At 41.7% G+C, this 19,188-nt stretch overlaps 1 protein-coding gene across 2 annotated transcripts; it reads right to left on the bottom strand.

Moving 5' to 3' along the window:
• Window positions 1-3,041: 3,041 nt before the first annotated feature.
• On the bottom strand, window positions 3,042-11,214 carry sox10 (SRY-box transcription factor 10). Of its 2 annotated transcripts, none has more exons than XM_063471396.1 (4): window positions 11,103-11,214; window positions 8,195-9,020; window positions 5,953-6,221; window positions 3,042-5,821 (listed from the first exon to the last, which is right to left on the bottom strand). In XM_063471396.1, exons 2-4 carry the CDS (start codon window positions 8,629-8,631, stop codon window positions 5,025-5,027), a joined length of 1,503 nt encoding a protein of 500 aa, XP_063327466.1. In that variant the 5' UTR covers window positions 8,632-9,020; window positions 11,103-11,214; the 3' UTR covers window positions 3,042-5,024. The 2 variants fall into 2 exon arrangements, with proteins under 2 accessions (XP_063327466.1, XP_063327467.1); XM_063471397.1 differs by having other exon boundaries at window positions 6,061-6,221.
• Between the last annotated feature and the right edge of the window lie 7,974 nt (window positions 11,215-19,188).

The raw sequence follows: 19,188 nt of genomic DNA, 5'->3' as shown, positions 1-19,188 counted from the left end.
TTTCTGATTTATGTTACGTACACTATGAAATGTAAACAGAGGTTTAAGTGGGTGAAGAGGGTGAAGTTACACTCTCTGGGTTCATAACTCAAAGACTTAGGAATCCTAGTGCAACAAGCAGTAATACAGTAATGTGTGCATTTAGATTGTAGCATTTGCCGGAGTGTGATTAGGCTGCCTTGATAGTAGATAACAGTAAGAACCCTCACTTCCGACAGTGGATGTTGATGTTTACACGGAGAAGTATTGTCACTGTCATGATGCATGGTGTGTGTGCCCCCCCGCCCCACTCCATAAACACAAAGCAGCCAAACAGTCAGTGTATTGTTTTAGGAGAAATGGGTTGTTGCCTGGGCAGAGAGACGGCGAGTGAATGCGGGAAGACAGAGTGAGAAAGTTTGTGAGAAAGCGGATTAACAGATTTCTTGTAGGAGACAGTGTGTGATGATACTCTAGTAAATAGGCGAGTGGATTATATGTTGCTTGTGTTTGTGGGAGCGCCGTGACATGTATGTAAAGACAGAACTGATTTAAAAGAAAAAAAATGCAGCTGGTAACAAAACTGATGAAGAAACTAGTCTTTTTTTCTTCTGTAGTAGACTTAAAGCAAAGGCGTGTCGGTCACTGTGACCTCTGAGCATCAGCAGGCAGGAGCCAGTTGGTGCTGGCATCAGTAATTATGTGTAAAATGTGTGAAAAACTGCTTTAATCTATGAGTCTTTTGATTGGAGGAGACGGCGCCTCAGGGTGATGCTGCGCTTCTTTCATGGGCTGGAGAGGGTGACTCATGTGATGCTCACCAGCACCAACACAGGGAGGCCACTATCAGGTCGCCTCCAGCAGAGGGAATGACTACAATCTCCCGAGACCTTCGCTGGATCAGGAACTTCCACCTCCTACTTGATTTGTTTGTCATTTGTCTGATTTCTTTTTCAGTCCTTTACAATATGACTTCTCTTATTGCTTTCCTAGATATACGCTGACTGGCCACTGTATTAGGTACACTTGTTCACCTGCTCATTATCACAAATATTTAATCAGCCAATCACATGGCAGCAACTCATTGCATTCAGGCATGCAGACGTGGTGAAGATGACCTGCTGGAGTTCAAACTGAGCTTCAGAATGAGGACGAAAGGTGATGTAAGTGACTTTGAATGAGGCGTGGTTGTTGGCGTCAGACAGGCTGGTCTGAGTATTTCAGAAACTGTTGATCTGCTGGGATTTTCCCACACACCCATCTCTAGGGGATACAGAGGAGAATGGCCAGACTTCTGCAAGCTGAGAGGAATGTGGCAAAAGCTAAAAAAAAACACTTATTAACCAACTAAAGTCTGAATGCACACCAGAAGACCACACCTGTGCCACTAGTCTCAGCTTAGAAAAGAAAACTGAGGCTACAATTTGCACAGCTCATAAAAAAGTGTTTCCTGATTTCTGCTGTGATATTCTGATTGGATGATCAGAATTTGTTATAAAAAAAATAAAATAAAAAGAACATTTAAAAAAGGTGATGTAATCCCATGGTGGTTATTTTCTTTGCAACTTTTAGGCCCCTTTGAGCACTGAGCAAAGCCTACCCGAGTATTGTTGCATACCATGTCCTTTCCTTTGTGGATGGAGATAAAAGGATTGGACATGTTATCATGACAGGATAATATACCATGTCAAAAAGCTCAAATCATCTCGATGGTTTCTGAGTTTATTGTACTTAAATGGCCTCCTCAGTCAACAGATCACCATCCAGTATAGCTTCGTTTGGATGTGGTGAAAAAGGAGATTCACATTATGGATGTGCAGCTGACAAATCTGCAGCAGCTGTGTGATGTTGTCATGTCAACATGGACCAGAATCTCAGAGGAACATCTCAGGAAGGACCAACCCTGTACTAACAAATTGAACTGCATTTTACTTCCTTTGATCAGCAGTAGTCATCTCATAGCTGCAACACAACTGAGAGTCTCATCTCTCTTTCTTTCACCTGTTGCACCCTCCCAAATTTTCATGTGATTCTCTATAATTGATTTTTTTAATACTTGATCAGTAGATTTGATTATTACAGGCTGATCTATTACTGCATTCTGGAGTTTCTCCTCTGATTCTTCATTTGCGTTTGTCAGTTTGGTCGTATCAGCACAGAGCCTTTCACATCTCAGGCAAGGAGATTCTGAACAGAACGTGCTCAGCTAACGTTTCAGTGCATCAGCATGCCTGCGAGAATTCAAATGAAACCTTTTGAGCAGTATCTCATCAGTCACCTGTCTGACACCTGCTTTGACATTCATTTGACACAAAATCCCATAACTCTGTCTATATCTTCTCCTTTTCATTATTTGAATCCCATTTCAGCTTCTATCTGATTTTTTTTTTTTTGTACTAGGATGGGGTGAGTGTTGGGGACGCTTAGAGGGTAGCGAGGGTTGCTGGGTCTCTGCATGGAGGGTAGGAGTCCCTTTGTATCCTGCTGAAGCTGCAGGCCAGGCAGTTATGGGTACGCTCCCTCATTGCCCATGTTTCCCTCCTCCCCCTAGATCCCTTTCAATGGCCCTCTTTGTCTTTGCAAAGTATCACACAGCCGATTAAAAAGAGGGAATTAAGAGTCAGGCTTAATCCACAACACGCACACACACACACGCATACACACACAATATAAGAAACCTGAAATATGCATGCATAACCAACCCTGCCCCCCGAGGCTGCATTACTTTAAGTTTATGTAAAGGAAGGTAGCTGCATCACAGTCTCATTTATCGCCCTCCACATGCATGTCACTATCAGCCGTGTCCAGCTTACCTCTACCAATGGCCAGATCGAGCATCAGCCAGCCAAAGTGAATTATCCAGTAGCTGAAGAGATTATGTTGGGAATGTGAGCAGCATGGGCTGAGTCATTAGATGCCCCAAAGACATGCGCTTTTGTTTTTTGTCACTGCAGTTTGTAGCCAGAAGAGAAGAGTTTTTGTGGTCTTCACAACCAAAAGGAACCTTTTTTCATCATTTGTAGTATTTATGACTTTTTAAGAGGCAAGCTTGTATTCAAGCAGAAATAACAGAGCTTTATTTCACGTGAGAATACAAAGTCATCAGTCATCATCATCATGTTCAGGCTTTCACACCTGCTGTTATTCAGACGCAGTTACACAAGAAATGTGAAATGAGAAATTGAGAGAAAGGGTGTGCACGCAAACATGAAACCAAATTATAAATAAATGTGGAATTAAAAACATTACCCATAGCTAACACACACACATATATAGTAGCAATGAGAATGTAAGCTTAACTCTTATGCTGGAGGTAATTGGTTAAAGTAAAACTGACTTTGAGCTCTGACTGAACTGTGGTGCATGCATATGGTCCACATGTGTGCAGTACTGATATACATTATGCATAAAACAAAGAAATTCAGTTTAGCTCTTTTGCAGATATAGGTTAAGATATTTAAAATGCAGATATATTTGAGAAGCAGTGAAGAAGAATGCGGGATGTAGGGAAGAGAAATAACAGGTATAACGTGTAAATAAAGATGGTAAGTAATCATCAAAAGGTAAGTACTGATACAAAAACTGTTAGTAGTAAGTCATAATAAGGACAAGGCACATTTTCTATTTGACATCAGGCTGCGTTAAAACATTCAGTGCCTGGAAATTGTTTCTCAGTATTGGCATTATTTACAATGTAACCTTTTAAACTATAATCAAAAGATAAATTTGTCTCACACTCAACCAAAAAAAACAACAGACAAAGGCAGTGCTGTAGACTTTCAGTGGATAACAATGGCAAAAAGTCATTTTAAACAGTACAGTAAACACAGCACGTTGTTAAAACAACAAGTAAGTTTCTGTTAAGGATTTTGTCATGAAACACGGAGTGAAAATGGATTATCAGCAGATGAATAGAATTGCCTTTCATCGTGAGTCCGTGTCAGTGCCTTTGTGCTACAAACTTAAAGGAAGTTTTTGACACGATTGCATTTTGAATTGAGTCAAAGCTACGAAAAAAAAAAAAAACACTAATTGGCCACAAAATGTAAGGTAGCTTTGAATGTTATGTTGGGAGAAACTTTCTTTTAAAAGAAAAGTTTCTTCTTTATAAAAAGTACAGGTTTTGGTCTCAAAACTTTGGTCATGTTTGTGTGTATCGACATAAGTACATTTGCAACTTCAAGTACACCCAATAAGCTAAATATACACTTCAGTTAACAAAAGCACAGCATGGATTTATGGCATTTTTTCCCCTCCATGCCCATTTGTCGAGTGTACAAAGGCATTTTAAGTGAACACAGCATAAACAAATTGAATTCAAAAAGGGACGACTGTGGCTCTGAGAGGACAGTATGTCATGAGTATTTGTTGTGTTGACTTTCGAAAGGAATACAAGGCTAACGTTTGTTTGACAAAAGGTCAGTCAAGCCTGAGAAGTGAAAGGCCGGCAAATAGTTTGGCACTCCGTTCTCCTGGCGTTAAAACAAACATCCCGTGTAAAATGAATTTGTCTCCTTTGTCGCGCTCACAGATTGAAGTCTTGCTTTTTTCTCGCTGTGTCCCTGTCACCTCTGACCCCTCCGTTGGCCCGTGGCGTTGTGGACTGCTGTGATACACGCTGACAAGTATGTGATCTCATACCACCCATGAACACAGCCAGAAGTGCCAAAGGCTTTGCTGTGGTGCTGCTGGTGGCGTTGGGTGGGTGATTTTTATTTCATTTTACTTATTTGCATTATCGATGTATTGCACTCTGACTCCTCCACCGAGTGCCGCAAATGATCGACTGCTCCTCAAAAGCACCACGCTCCAAGCTCATCCTCAGGCTGTGACAGCATGTTTTCATCTGGGCAAGAGCAGAAAGGTGTTTCCCCCCTTCTGCCTCCCCAGACGCATCCCCCAGTGCCTGCCCACTCCCCCCAGACCAGACCTCGTTCGACTCTGACACCACCAGCGCGACTCTTGCTGCTGCTGCTGCTGCCTCTGCTCCTCTGGTCTGACGTTGGGGCTGAACCTGCACCGGCACGCTCTGGTCTCGTTATCTGTCATGGCCGCGACAGCGTTGTGTAGACAGGCTGTTCCCAGTGTGTGGGGCTGTGCGACTGCGATACGGCTGGGTCAGTGATGGCAGTGTACAAAGGCCTCTGGGAAGGCCCCATGTAAGAAAAGGCGGAGTACAACCCCGGAGCCTGGCTCGAATGGGCGTAGTATGACCCCGAGCCCTGGTGGTCGGCGTATTCTGCAAACTGAGCTCTTGAGGCCAACGAGGGGAAGGCAGAGCTGTAGTGAGGAAGGCTGAGGGGGGTGTAGGTGACGTGGGAACCTGCTGAAGCTGCTTCCACAAAGTGACCCGCAGCACCTCCGGCCTCACTCTTAATCTGGGCTTTGGAGGGATCTGAGCTCAGAGGGGAGCCATGGTGTTGCTGTGGCGGCTGCTGCTGCTGCTGCTTGGAGAGCCAGGCTGCTGAGTGTCCACTGGCCGCTGCCAGAGCTGAGGAGATCCCATAGGCGTACGGAGAGGCCGGAGAAGCTGTTGTGGTTCCTGCAGCCCCCGCACTCGGCCCAACCCCTGGGTGCCCGTTAGGGGGAAGGTACTGATCAAACTCATTGACATCAAACGGCTCCATATTAGCCATCACCTCATGACTCATCTCACCAATGTCCACGTTACCAAAGTCGATATGAGGTTTCCCAGACCCCGGAGCACCTGAGCTTCCTTCTGCTCCCATTGTACCACGAGAAGCCCCGTTCCCGGCTCCCTCCCTCTTACCATCTCCTGCCTTTGCAGACTGAGGCTCGGTCTTGGGAGTAGTGGGAGGTGTTGGAGGACTGTGGCTCTGACCTGTGGAAAAAGAGAAAGCAGTTACAGCTCGTTTGCCCTGCAGATTCACAGACAATTACCTAAGCGTGTGTCATCGTGTTCAGTGGACTCAGGCTTAACAGTGGAGTAGTGGGCGGGAGCCGGCAGCCCACCTGCAGCATAAGGGTGATGCCCATCTGCCAGAGGGGACCCGGCTCCCCCACTGTAGGCCACTTCCAGGTGGGTGCCTTTGTAGTGGTACTGGCTGTAGATGACCTCACCCTCCAAATGGCCTTCAGCCTCGCTTCCTGACCCAGAACCAATCTTCCCATTCTTGCGGCGTCGCGGCTGATACTTGTAGTCAGGGTAGTCCTTTTTGTGCTGCTTCCTCAGCCTCTCTGCCTCCTCAATGAAGGGTCGCTTGTCACTCTCATTAAGAAGCCTCGGGGGGGAAAAATGGTAAATTTGATTGTTTAAGTAACGAAGATCCATAGTCACTTTTTTTCTGTTGAATACAGTACATATTCTACAGGATGGTGCAAAAAAGATCATAGAATAAAAAAGAATAAACCTTTATGACTGGCAATGATTTGCAAATGATTAAAGCCTTAGATTTATTTGAAATGTGTAAAAAGACAGTATGATAAATGCTGAAAGGGTAAAATATTTGGATTTTGAAGAAATCAGTTCATGTTTCACTGTGAACTGATTTAAGGTTGATTAAGAGTTAAAGGAATGAATATGATCCCAGAGTAGGAAGAAGTGATTCCAAATGCCTGTCTTTACTCCTCTGGAATGTTCTTTAACATACAATAATGTTACCACTTTCTGTGTTATAAAAACATTAACAATACTTTTTTTTTGTTTGTGTTTTTTGGTTTGCTTTTTTGGTTTTTTTGGGTTTTTTTTTTTTTGGTTTGTTTGTTTGTTTGGTTGGTTTTTTTTGGGGGGGGGGGGGGGGGCGCATGTTGTCTTTCCCCTTTCTTCAGTTAAAATGTGTTTAAATGATTTGCTAATCCTTCATATCATATTTCTATCAACCCTGCCAGGATGACATTTTCCTTTGTTAGCAGCGATAGTTTCATTTGCTACATCTCCACAGCTGCATCTAATGTCACTCCTGCCAGCGGCTTCTGACTGCCAAACTGTAATGAAATAACACAGGCCAAAGTTGCATCCTGTCTACAACATGGGACTGAGCTCCTACTATTACACCCCTGTACACCCCTGACAGGAGTGGCATGAGAAAACCCTGACCCTCCTCAGCCTCCCTGTTCATCGTGTTTGTGGGTCAATTAACTACTACTGACTGAGCCCAAGGTCAAGTCTTTATCAAATTAATATGATCCCTGCAAGGTAATGCATTTAACCTTTTCTGTCCTTCTTGGTAAGAAATAATGAGTAATCTGAAGAAGTCAGCAACCAAGAAGGAAAGACTCTCCAGTGCCTGCCTGACAGAAGGTTGAAATGAAAGAAGTGCAGGTTTTCTGTAAGCAAATGAAGCAATGAAAGACTCGGAATTTTAGGAAACTGTAAGTTTATTAACTATTTAAAAAAAAGGCTAGATCATTCTTCTTCTTCTTCTTAAACTTTGAATGTACTTTAAATGAACTTTGCCAGGGGGGAACTCCTTCCAGCTAATTTTTCCCAGGAATTAAAACAGTGAATTGAATTAGCCAGGATTCAGAAACATGTGACCAGGGCACACTCACTGCACCAAAAAACAAGAGCTGCTCAACTGGTGAACTGTGGCCTAAAGCGGGAAAGAAGACTGAGCTGCCTCCTAATAGTCTAAAAAAATTTTTTTTTCAGGAAACATATCACAGATAATATCACAAAACAGAGCGAGGCATTTTTTTCAAACACGTTATAACTGTGTTGGTTTTCATGACAAAATAACAAAATAGTGGTTGCGTTAGGCTAAACTAATAGCATTCGACTTTAAGAACATTAAGTGGAGGGTGTGCACTAAATCACACGAGTCAAAGTGGTGAATGTACAGTGGTCTCACTGTGAGCCTGCAGAAGCTTACTGAAGCTGAAATAGAAACGTTAAACACGTTTTGATGTGTTTGAGCTGATATGTTTCAGTTTATTGAGATGATGCCTCTGTAACTATAACTGTAACGTGTGTGTGCGCGCGCTCGTGTGTGTTCATTTTTGATAAAAAGTCTTTAGTGTCTGATTCATTTATTCCTGGAGTAGCTACTTAAGCTGTGACCCTTGAGCGGTGGTGTTCATGTGATTGTTTATTCGGGACATTTTAATCTGTCAAAGCTTAAACGTCTCTTTCTTGTTTGGTGGAACGAGAATTCACCTAAATGTATTATTATTCAATTTACTGTGTGTGTGAGCCAGACGTTTTCGGGATTTTAAAGTGGGCCTTAAGACGGACTACTGCAACCGGCCTGCTCACCTCCAGAGCTTCCCCAGGGTCTTGCTGAGCTCCGCGTTGTGCAGGTGCGGGTGTTGGTCGGCCAGTTTCCTCCGAGCCGCCTGCGCCCACACCATGAAGGCGTTCATTGGCCTCTTCACGTGCTGTTTGTTCTTGCTTCCGCTGCTCACGCGAACGGGCATGGGCACGAGGGTCCAGTCGTAGCACTTGAGCACCTGGCTCACAGCGTCTCGGATTCCCGCGGGGAAGCGGTCATCCTCGTCGTCGGATTTGACGGAGGAGCAACCCGCCGACTCGTCGTCCAGCCCGGCCAGCTGCGGCTGATGCTGCTGTCCGTGGAGAGGCGAGTCCCCAGCACCAGCGGCCCCGGAGGAATGACCCGGTGACAGGGAGCGGCTGTCGTCAGACATCCCTGGGCTGAGCTCAACCTCTGAAAAGCTCTGCTCCTCTCTGGACATCGTCCTTCACACAAGCCTCCAGGCGCGCAGAGGATGTAAAAAGCTGTTCTTAAATGCTCAGCTCTACCTGTCTGGTTCTTGTTTCTGTGTAGCTCTGCAGTTTACGCACGGAGGGTCGGCTGTCTCTCTGGCCTCATCTAAGTTATAATATAAACTGCCAGTCTGTCTCTACTCTCAGCCTCCGTTGCAAAACTCTGTGAGGATTCCACATTAAAGTTCTTTCCATCCGTGTTGTTGGTATCATAGGCGGCTCGATGCGCACCTTGGACCCCAGTTTACCTGCTATTGCGCAACTCTCTCCGCCAAACTCACCCGCTCTTACTTCCCTCCTGACTACAACTTCCTTCTCTCCTCCGTTTATCCCGCGATCGAGATCCAACAGCGAGGACCTGAAACAGCAGAGGGATGAGGAGCATCAGCTTAATAAATCAGAGGTAGAGCGACAGCGGATTTGGGTACGGTTGTGCACGATTTAGCAAAACTTTCTGTTTTTTTCGAACCCAGCATTAAGATGCTAAAAGGCCTGGATCTGAAAGCATTAACTCCACATAAATATTTCTCAACACGATATCACGAAATGTGTAACCATGCCTATATGTGTATATTTGTGGCCCTCTACAGCGCACATCCCCCCTGCAGGTCTGGGCCTCGGCTCCCAAAACAAGCTACTGTTTAAGGTTTTGCAGTTATTGCAAGCTCCCCGGAGAAAATGTGTTGGAATGATAGGAGACCACAGCAGCACAAAAGTCGGATTTATACCGCGTGGTTCTTGAATAAACACATCATGCCGCTGGAAACGTAACCCCCCTTGTGTGTGTGTATGTGTGTGTGTGTGTGTGTATGGGTACTTCTGTAAATTAGACAGCTTGTTAAACAGGGGCAGGTCTAAAGTTGTCCTCGTTTTGTCCATTAAGTCAACAAGTTTGCGTCCGAAACTTCATGGAAAAGAGCAACAAGCAGTCCGATTATTTGTTTTCTATTTAGAAAATCGATCTGGTCGTTTTTTGTTTTTTTTGTTTGTTTGTTTTTTGTTTTTGTTTTTGTTTTTGTTTTTGTTTTTTTTAAAAAGGTTGGCCACTCAACGCCCCGCTTCCCTCACATTTCTTTTTTAATACGTTTACAGTTTTTCGTAATCATGCAGCACACTAAACATGTCCGAATCAGTGTTCTGCATTTCCTGGCGGTTCGTTTGCTGTGCGCAATTATAATTAATTAACCAAATCTATAATTTAACAAACGGCACAGGAGTTCAAATTACATTTGTGAGCGCTGTGACTCTAAATACATGTTTCCAACACCAGCTTTTAATTAGCCTAACATCTAATTGGATGTTAGGAATTGTATTCGTTTCCAGCAGAGCGGCTGGTGCAGCTTCCCCATCTGTCCGAAGCGTATTTTGATGCTCGGTTGCCACCTGGTCTGCAAGGACACTTCGCGGGCTGTCATCGCGTCTCTAAAAGGCTGTGTGCGTAAACTGTCGGGGAAAGCGCATTTACGCGCGCGTCTCTTGTGTTTGTAGTACATGCTGCTTGTTTCATTCTTACGAAACAACGAAAAGGCACCGATGGAGCGTCACCTGACCGAGCGGGGATCATTTCCTTTCGCCACCGAGCAATTGGTTAAGTATGTTTTCTCTTTAGCAGATCAAACCAAGATCAAATCAGTGGAAAAGCCAATAAAAAAAATCAACTGAGCCCATCTACCGATGTGCAGCAGAACAACAGATATGGCTGAATTTATTTGATAACAGCTTAACTGCGTTCGACCCACCCTTTAGATAACGCGTGTTATTACATTACTGAGGATATTTACTGTGGGCTACCGAGTGAACTAATTCTCACCACCGACTTGCCAGAAATCTGGCTTTAATTTGGTTTTGAAAAAATGCGTCTGTTGTTCATAATTTAAAGATTAAAAAGGCTTAAAGTTAAACGACAATGTCTGCTAGATACCGAAATATAACTCAATTGAATAAGAGAGAAAATTGGACTTTTTAATACTGTCATAAATGGCCTTTAGTTCTGTCAGTCTCCTTTGTTGCGCTTGTTGTGCACTTTTCTCTAATTAATGATGAAGTCCTGATGGAAATAAAGGGGGGAAACACTTGAAGACCAAATAAATGATGATGATCGGCACATGAAACTTTAACCACAACACAAATCGTCTGGAAAACTTCCCAGCACTTGTTGAACAGAGGAGAGGTGATATTACTGTAGCCCTACCACATCGTTAACTTTTGGCAGCAGGACTATTCTCACATGGTTTAACAGAATCATTGTGGTGGCTAAAACAACAAACAAAAACAAACAAAACCCCCCATAAATAAATAAACAATGATCCATGTTTATAAAAGGTAAGAGTGCATTATAAGTCTGAGTTTCGGACTCTGACGAGAAGAAATAATCAAACGGCAGAGTGAGAGCAGCCAGCAGCTGTAGAGAGGAAAGAGTTGGAAATGCTAAGCGCCTTACTTCAGTAATGAGGAAAAGGAGGTCGTCGGTTTAGCACGAGAATCCGTGAGTTCCCGTCCGAGTTTCCAAAGTGACGCTCGCTCCCCAGCCCCCTCGCTCGCGCCGCCCGAGTATGAATGCTTGCTCTGTGTGTCTGTACCAGGGCTTAAAGAGCTCCTTGTACGCGCCTGAGAGAAAAAAATGAAAAAGATGCGGAGGAGAGATCTTAAAGGAGCAGCGCACATATACGGGCGCAGACTCTGAGCTCTCTGATTGGCCGGGGACTCTCTCTCTAGCTCCTTAACATCCTCTCCCTCTATCTGCCTATCTATCGCACCATTTATATTTTTTATTACGTTAAACAGAGTAATTTGGTACATGAGCACCCATTTCTAATTATTTTACTTTGGGAGATGCATAGTTTCATCACACCAATAATGATAAGACGATAATGAATATTCTTTATAATGAAATTCAATTATTTTTTATCGCAGGTGAAATTGGGCTATCTGTGTTTGGGTATTAATTTGGCAGGGAAACCAGCTGTATTTTTATTATTATTATTATTATTATTATTATTATTATTATTATTATTATTATTATTATTATTATTATTATCTAAAAAATAATCTTTAATTTACTGTCTGAAACATCTACACTTCACATTGAAACCGTAAAAAGCCTCAATCCTGTACATTGCTTTATTCGGGGAAAAAGAGTGAGAGAAAATTTCCTCTTGTATATAACATAGTGGCTATGGGGAAGGGGTTTTTCATTTTAGAACATGCTCACAGACAGCACTGACAGATCCGAGTCCGGATTATTTACTAAGAGAAGAAATGGGCGTCAGTCTTGGCCTTGTGAGCAGAAAGAGACCCGGTATTTAAACGCGCTCTGCGATGCAGGCCTCAAATAAGTTTGGAAATGGCAGGTTTTACGCACCAGTTGCGCACTTGGTTTAGAAAGAAAGAAATATAGCAATTTTCTCTGACTTTTACTTCCACGCATGGTGTTAGGTAGCTTACGTTTACAAACACAAATTAACCCACAACACAATCAGGCATGTCTTATGAAACGGATATAAAATGGGCACCTTTTTGGCCTATAGTATAAAACGATCCAAACCGCTTAACGTGTTTAATTTTAGCCAGATTGAGTCACAGGTGTGAGCTCCAATCTCAGAGCCCGTGCAGTTTGTGCTGCATCTCGTGTGGATTTCATAATTGCATCAGCGCCTCTAACTGAGAGAGAGCGCGCGTTTCAAACCAAACAGTGCTGGTAAGCAGAAAGGAGAGACGGCGAGGGGACGTAACTGGCCGCACGGATACAAACACCAGCGCTGTTCCTCGCAACAATGACCCCTTGTATCCCCGCCATGCGACACACCGGCCCCCAGTCCAAAAATCACCACTTTTTTTTTCATTATCCATGAATGCTGACTGTGATAAGGGAATCCTAACCACGAGTGCATCTCTGTGTTGCCTCTTTCATTCCCCCAGTTCCCCTCCTTTCTTTGCCCCCTTTGTTTTCTTCTTCTTCTTCTTCTTTTTTCTATCTCAGGTGAATTGTAATCATGTGATCAAAACGAGCACCCTCTTCCCCCTTAAATAAAAAAAAAGAACTGTGGGACAAAAAGCAGTTCTGTGTCTATAAAAAAAAGAAAAGAAAATTGGGGAAAACGCTTGTGTCTCCCCCATCTACCGCCACTCTTTGTCCGAGTCTCAGTCTGTGGCATATAAGGGAAAAAATGCTCCAGGAGCGCCGAGGACACAACCCGGGGAGCTGTGCTGGGACTTCCCGGCTCCTGAAGCTGTAAACCGAGGAACTGAGGAGAGAGACACTCCGGGGATTCCCCCCTCCTGTGCAGCTGAGGATTTGCGGCCCGGCCTCGGGTTGACGTGAGTGCTTTGGCTTGTGTTTGTGAAATGATGCTAATGGGGGAGAAGAGCCCTAAAATATAGCCCCTTTCTCTGCAAGAGCTAAATACTTCTGTGTGAGACCATAAACGTCAATTTATGTAACATGAATATTTCTGGAAGAGAGATGGTTGTGAAAATGCGCTGGTTTCTGAAATTTGCGTCATTTTTTAATGTTTAAACCACAATTTAGATTCTGAAGCAGTAAAGAACAAAAGGGAGGGTAATAATTTTGCTATACACATTTTTTAAAAACTAGTTTGTGTTGGCGTCTTTCTGGGAAAAAATTATACTAGTTATATTTTCTCGTACGAAAATGTTGCCCTTCCAGCCCTTCGGATAGCCTGGTGATGGATGGCTTGACATTATGCGCACTTCGTTTAGAGAGAAATTAAATTAAGCAAAGAAATAGATTAAGCATTCAGAAAAACAAGACATTCATTGTGCGATACACATATGCACCGAGTCTTTCTAAACAGACTGCCTTGGGAGAGTTCACTGTGACGTTTTCATAACCATCATGTATTTACTGTCCAAGGCTTCGTCTTGGAGCCGGTTAATATTTTCTTATTGGAAAATGTCAAAGGTTAAATAATTAAAATAACATTTTAAAATGAAAGAATTATTTGTATCACAATAATTTTAATACTTTATTTGTATTATTTAAATTGTTTTTGTAAGTAATATATTTTATTAAAGTAGTTAAAAAGTAAGTCATATTAGATTTAAAAACTTTATTAGGGCAATTTTTGCTGAATAACATCCTGAAATCTGTTAGAAAAATATTTTAAAAGCTTTTTAGTGAACTGAAACGATTCCCTATATAATGTCGAGATTCTTACACCGAAAACGCCAACACTGTTGTTTCTGGAATGTACATTTCATGATGGCTCATCTTTTATTCTTATTCTTAGGGATGTCGTTTTACTGCATTAAAGCAGTTTCTTGTACTTTCCTGCACTGAAGCAGTCAGTGGGCGATTAATATTTCCCAACATAGACTCAGATATGAATGTACACCCAAACAGGCCCAAATGACACAAAGTCCTTTTGTCATGTGAAGATGTTTTTCGAAGTCAAATTTGGAGATATGAAAACAGACATGAAAACAGCTCTTAGGGTGACAGCTAAAGGTCGGCAGTTAGTGGGTTGGCAGTGTCAAAGGAGAAGTCTCGGTGCAGTCCTGTGACCATGGCAGTGTGTGTGTGTGTGTGTGTGTGTGTGTGTGTGTGTGTGTGTGTGTGTGTGTGTGTGTGTGTGTGTGTGTGTGTGTGTGTGTGTGTTGGTGGGGGCTCATCCCCATCAGAGCTCTAAGACTCAACTTGGCTTTGTACAGCGGTGTTAAACATACTTTAGAGGACAAAGCAAAGCAAATGATAAATGGAGAAAGTACATTTTAGAATTTTTAAAGTAGTAGGAACTAAATTATTAAGCTTTGTTATCACACAGAGATGTTTCATATCATGCTGTGTCTCGTCTTTGGTGTCAGGTTATGTCTATATCTCTATAACCTAGTATATCACTGTGCAGAAATAGCACAAAAGTTAAAATATATAAGGTTTTAAAAAATTATATGAAGACACATTCAAACCTTCAGAATCGTCTATATATCTGCAGTTTTTCATTTCGCAATCAATGAGGTCAATAAAATGTAAAATAATAATAAAGAGACTAATGCTGTCAGTCATATGCATATGAATGCTTATTCATTTTGGTGTAACATTAAAGCTCCCGTTCGAAAACATATCAGGAGAGCAAATACACAATTATACACATTATTATCATATATACATGTGTTTTTTTAATTATTAAATTCGAAATTAAAATTTATTTTGGTGTAACGTTAAAGCTCCCGTTCAAAAACATATCAGGAGAGCAAATACACAATTATACACATTATTATCATATATACAAAAATGACACAATAATCATAGTTCATGCTTAAATATCAATGTTGTGATGATAACCCCACTGAATGAATATGACATAAAACATCCTAAAAGTCATTAAATGTTGATACAAATGAAACTAAAATTTAAATCAAGCCAGATTTACTTACATTCAGAGGTTCATAGGGATATCAAATGTTAGATCATTTTCAATAATAAATAAGTTCACCATATCTATTTTTGGGGATTTGTGTGAACTGAACTGACTTTGCACCAGGTTATTTGCACCAGTTAATAAAGGCTTTATTAGCTGTATTAAGGTAGTCAACTAAAACACAAAGATTACATATTTAACATATTTAAATATTTATTTACGTATTTAAACATCTTTTTTCATGCATGTTACTTGGTGCACTTTTCCTTTATCTAAAACTATATTACTGTTTCTTTTGTTTTCCAAAAGGCTCATTTAAACAAAAAACAATGCAAAAATCTGGTTGTTTAGATTTATTTAACATGTCCTGAGGTCTCTGAAAGATGTTACAGCCACTGTTGGAGAAGAGTAACACACTCAGTAAGTCTCCAGGTCTCCGTGATGCTCAGAACATTGCCTAACCCTAATCACGTTTTCTCTTTATTTTGTGCACCTGTGCAGCAAACAGCAGGTGTTTCAGTATCCCCCTGTTGAAGTAGGTCAGTGAACCTTGCAAAAGGATCCGGTGCAAAGTTAATAGTGCAGTTATTAAGTCATTACAAATGTAATCAGCTCGTTTTTTTTAATATTTTTTTTGACAAATTCACTCAAGTCTGAGTAATAGAGAGTATAATACCAAGATACTGATGGATTCCTCTTTAATTTCCCTAAAGAGGTCAGGGTCAGGCAGATAGTGGCGCAGCTGGAATCGGTAAGGATTCAGAGGCTTTCCCAAGAACTTTGTGGGAGTTTATCCTGATTTCATTATTATTATTCATTCTGCACATTAGATCGTTTCTCCAAATTAAAACTAGCCTGCAGTAATCCCACATCAAAGCCAAACACTGTAAATAATGGAACTTTTACAATTTATGTTTATTTTATAGGAGTGATACATATCAGCGACATCCAATTTATACTATCAAGAGACCTTCAAATAGATAATAAAAAATAATTTAATCTATCATTCTTCCTCATGTTTTCCTTTCATCCATCATTCTTAAATTCCTGCAGCTGTGTTTCGTTTAAATCGTCTCCCTTTGGCCACCAGTGAATCCAATCTTTGTGCCTATACCACCAAAGCGCCTGTTCTCTTTACCAGTTTGTAAGTCTGGGTGGGTTGGGGGGACTTTTACTGCAGCTGGGGAGTGAGGTGGGATGCTGTGTGAGTGTGTTATATGTGGGTACAATGTGTTTACATGAAAGTCTATGTGCTTAAAGTTTGTGTGTGTTTGTGTGTGTTGTTACCTAAATGAATAGGCCATTGTGTGTTCTGCTTCATCTCTCCACGGCCCGCCAAAAGGAAAGACTCTAGTTACTTCAATTGTGTGAGGGGGAACATCTAAAGGAAATTGATATATGGGGGTTGAGGTGGGGGGTGTGGGTCGAAATGCAGTGCTGGTGTTGGAGTGGGTGGGGGTAATGGGCTAAGGGCCCCAGGTGAGATGGAGAGAGGGACCGTTTAGTTATCTGTGGCTGTTCTTTGTTGGGATTCTTTAATCCTCATTCCACTTGTTTGTGAACCAGGACATATTTTAGATTTTCACTTGCAAAAGGCGAGTGGGATCGATGCAGTGGCAGGCCACCACACTGGTCCAAATTCCCACATCTAAACATTTTTTAGGCACAGTCGTGATCCAGCCACTCACTCCTTAAAGCAAGTTCAAACAACAAATGTAATTCAGCTGTCACATGACTCTCAGAGGGGAAATGTTGTGTTAACTGAGGCACAGAAAGTAGCACTCTTCTTATCTAACAGAGTCAGGCTAATGGCGAGAAGCTGCTGTGCAGTAAACTGCACCAACTGCAAAAATGAGAGATATTCAGAGGTGGCCGCATGCTTTACAAACAAATGTCTTCACAGCGATCTGATCATGTTTCACAAAACTACTGCACATGCTGACAAAGTGCATATACAGTTCTATGAAAAACTAAGTGCACCCCAGTAGAGCTTAGAAACACATTTAGCAGCAATAACTTGAAGTAATAAATTTCTGCATGATGTTTGGGCCCACTCTTCTGTACAGGTTGGCAGGTCATTTGTCTACAGCTCTCTAAGGTGCAACTGCAGCTTTTTAATTCGGTTGAGGCCTGGACTTTGACTGGGTCATTGCAACACTTTGACTCTTTTCTTTTTCAGCCATTCTGTTGTAGTATTGCTGCTGTGCTTAGGATCATTCTCCTGTTATGCCAAGTGTTAGCTGTCAGACAGATGGCTGCACATTTGACTCAAGAGTACTTTGTTATACAGAAGAATTTGTAGTTGACTCTGACTGCAAGGTGCTCAGGTCCTGTGGCTGCAAAAAAGCCCAAATCATCATGCCTCCACAGTATGACAGTATAAGAGGGGTTTGTGCTGAAATACTGTTGTCACCAAACATGGTGCTGTGCATTATGGACAAACATTTTGATTGATGCTCTAAGATAGATTTGTTTTGCAGTTGATTGAGCAGGCATCCATTCTCTTCAGATACCAAAAACAGAGACTGGAGAATACTCACAGAGACATGGTAAACATGACAAGAAAAGAAAAAGGAGATCAGAGAGAATGCTACAGGCGTCACTAAAACAGCAGCGTTAAAAACATAATAAATTAACAGATTAACTGTGAAAAAGTATTTGTCCTCTTCCTGATTTCTTATTTTTTTGCATATTTGTCTCACTTACATATTAGACAAAGATAACCCATGAAAATACAAAATGCTGTTTTTGAATGATGATGTTATTAAGGGAAGAATAAAAAGCTATCCAAGTCTATCTGACCATCTGTGCAAAAGTAACTGCCTTTTAAACCTAACAAGAGGTTGTGCCGCCCTTGGCAGCAAGAACTGCAATGAAGTGTTTGTGATAACTGCCAATGACTCTTTCACATCACTGTGGAGGAATTTTGGCCCACTCTTCTTTGCAGAATTGTTGTAATTCAGCCACATTGGCGTGTTTACCAGCATAAACAGGCTATTTAAGATCATGCCAAAACTTCTCAATCAGATTTAAGTACAGACTTTTGACTATGCTACTCCATAACGTTAAACATGTTTCCTTTAAACCATTCAGAGGTGGGCCAGCTGGTGTCTGGATCATTGCCCTGCAGCATAACCTGCTGTGCTTGAACTTTACAGCAGAAACTAATGGATGGGCATTCTCCTTCAGCGTTTTCTGGTACAAAGCAGAATCAACTACAGCAAGTCATCCAGGTCCTGAAGCAGTAAACAGCCCCAGACCATCACACCACCATCACCGTGTTTGACTGTTAGGATGACGTTCTTTTATGAAATATTGTTAGTTTTACACCAGATGTAATGGGACTCAAACTTTCCAAAAAATTCAGCTTTTGCCTCATCTGTCCACAGAATATTTTCCCAGAAGTCTTGGGAATCATCAACATGTTTTTTGGCAAATGTGAGATGAGCCTTTGTGTTCTTGTTGGTCATCAGTTTTCATCTTGGAAATTTCCCATGGATGCCATTTTTGTCCAGTCTCTTTCTTATTGTTGAATCATGAACTCTGGGAAGGGAGGTCTGCAGTTCTTTGGATGCTGTTCTGGGTTATTTTATGACCTCCTGGATGAGTTGTTGGTGCGTTCTTGGACACTTATCACCACAGTTCACTCAAATCCCAAAGCCTAAAAATGGCTTTGTAACCCTTTCCAGACTGATAGATGTGATGTGGTAGATGTGGCCTGGGTGTAACTGGTAAAACTGAGTTCAGCTTTCTAAAAAACAGTTTTAGTCAGGTCAGGTCATGATTTAACAAGAGGACGCAATTACTTTCCTCCCTTAATAAATAAAAATAAATAATGCAAATTTAAACTCTACATTTTATATTTACTAAGATTATCGTTATCTAACATTAAAATCTGATGGATGATCTGAAACATTTAAATTGAACAAACATTCAAAAGCCTAAGAAATCAGGAAAAGGGCAAATGGTGTTTATTACATGAAGGCACCAGGAAATTAAACCCCATCTCAATCTTAATGAACTGGAAACAGGTCAGCAATGTATGGAAGCCCGTTTCCGCCACTAAAAAAACAAAAAAAAAAACAATCCATAACTCAAAATTTCGACTTATTTTCTCGAAATTTTGACTTATTAACTCGAAATTTCGAC

This window comes from Pelmatolapia mariae, linkage group LG4 (genome assembly GCF_036321145.2).
Source record: "Pelmatolapia mariae isolate MD_Pm_ZW linkage group LG4, Pm_UMD_F_2, whole genome shotgun sequence".
In the NCBI taxonomy this organism is placed as follows: domain Eukaryota; kingdom Metazoa; phylum Chordata; class Actinopteri; order Cichliformes; family Cichlidae; genus Pelmatolapia; species Pelmatolapia mariae.
Note: the sequence above shows the minus strand (reverse complement) of the source record. Positions and strands in the feature narration are given on the sequence as shown.

What these genes read in the sequence shown, in the direction of transcription:
- sox10 (XM_063471396.1), bottom strand. Translation starts at nt 8,631, where the DNA reads ATGTCCAGAGAGGAGCAGAGCTTTTCAGAGGTTGAGCTCAGCCCAGGG. An exon ending in ACCCTGGGGAAGCTCTGGAG is followed by an intron (nt 6,222 to 8,194) that starts GTGAGCAGGCCG and finishes TTCCCCCCCGAG; the next exon opens with GCTTCTTAATGAGAGTGACA. An exon ending in GCATCACCCTTATGCTGCAG is followed by an intron (nt 5,822 to 5,952) that starts GTGGGCTGCCGG and finishes CTTTTTCCACAG; the next exon opens with GTCAGAGCCACAGTCCTCCA.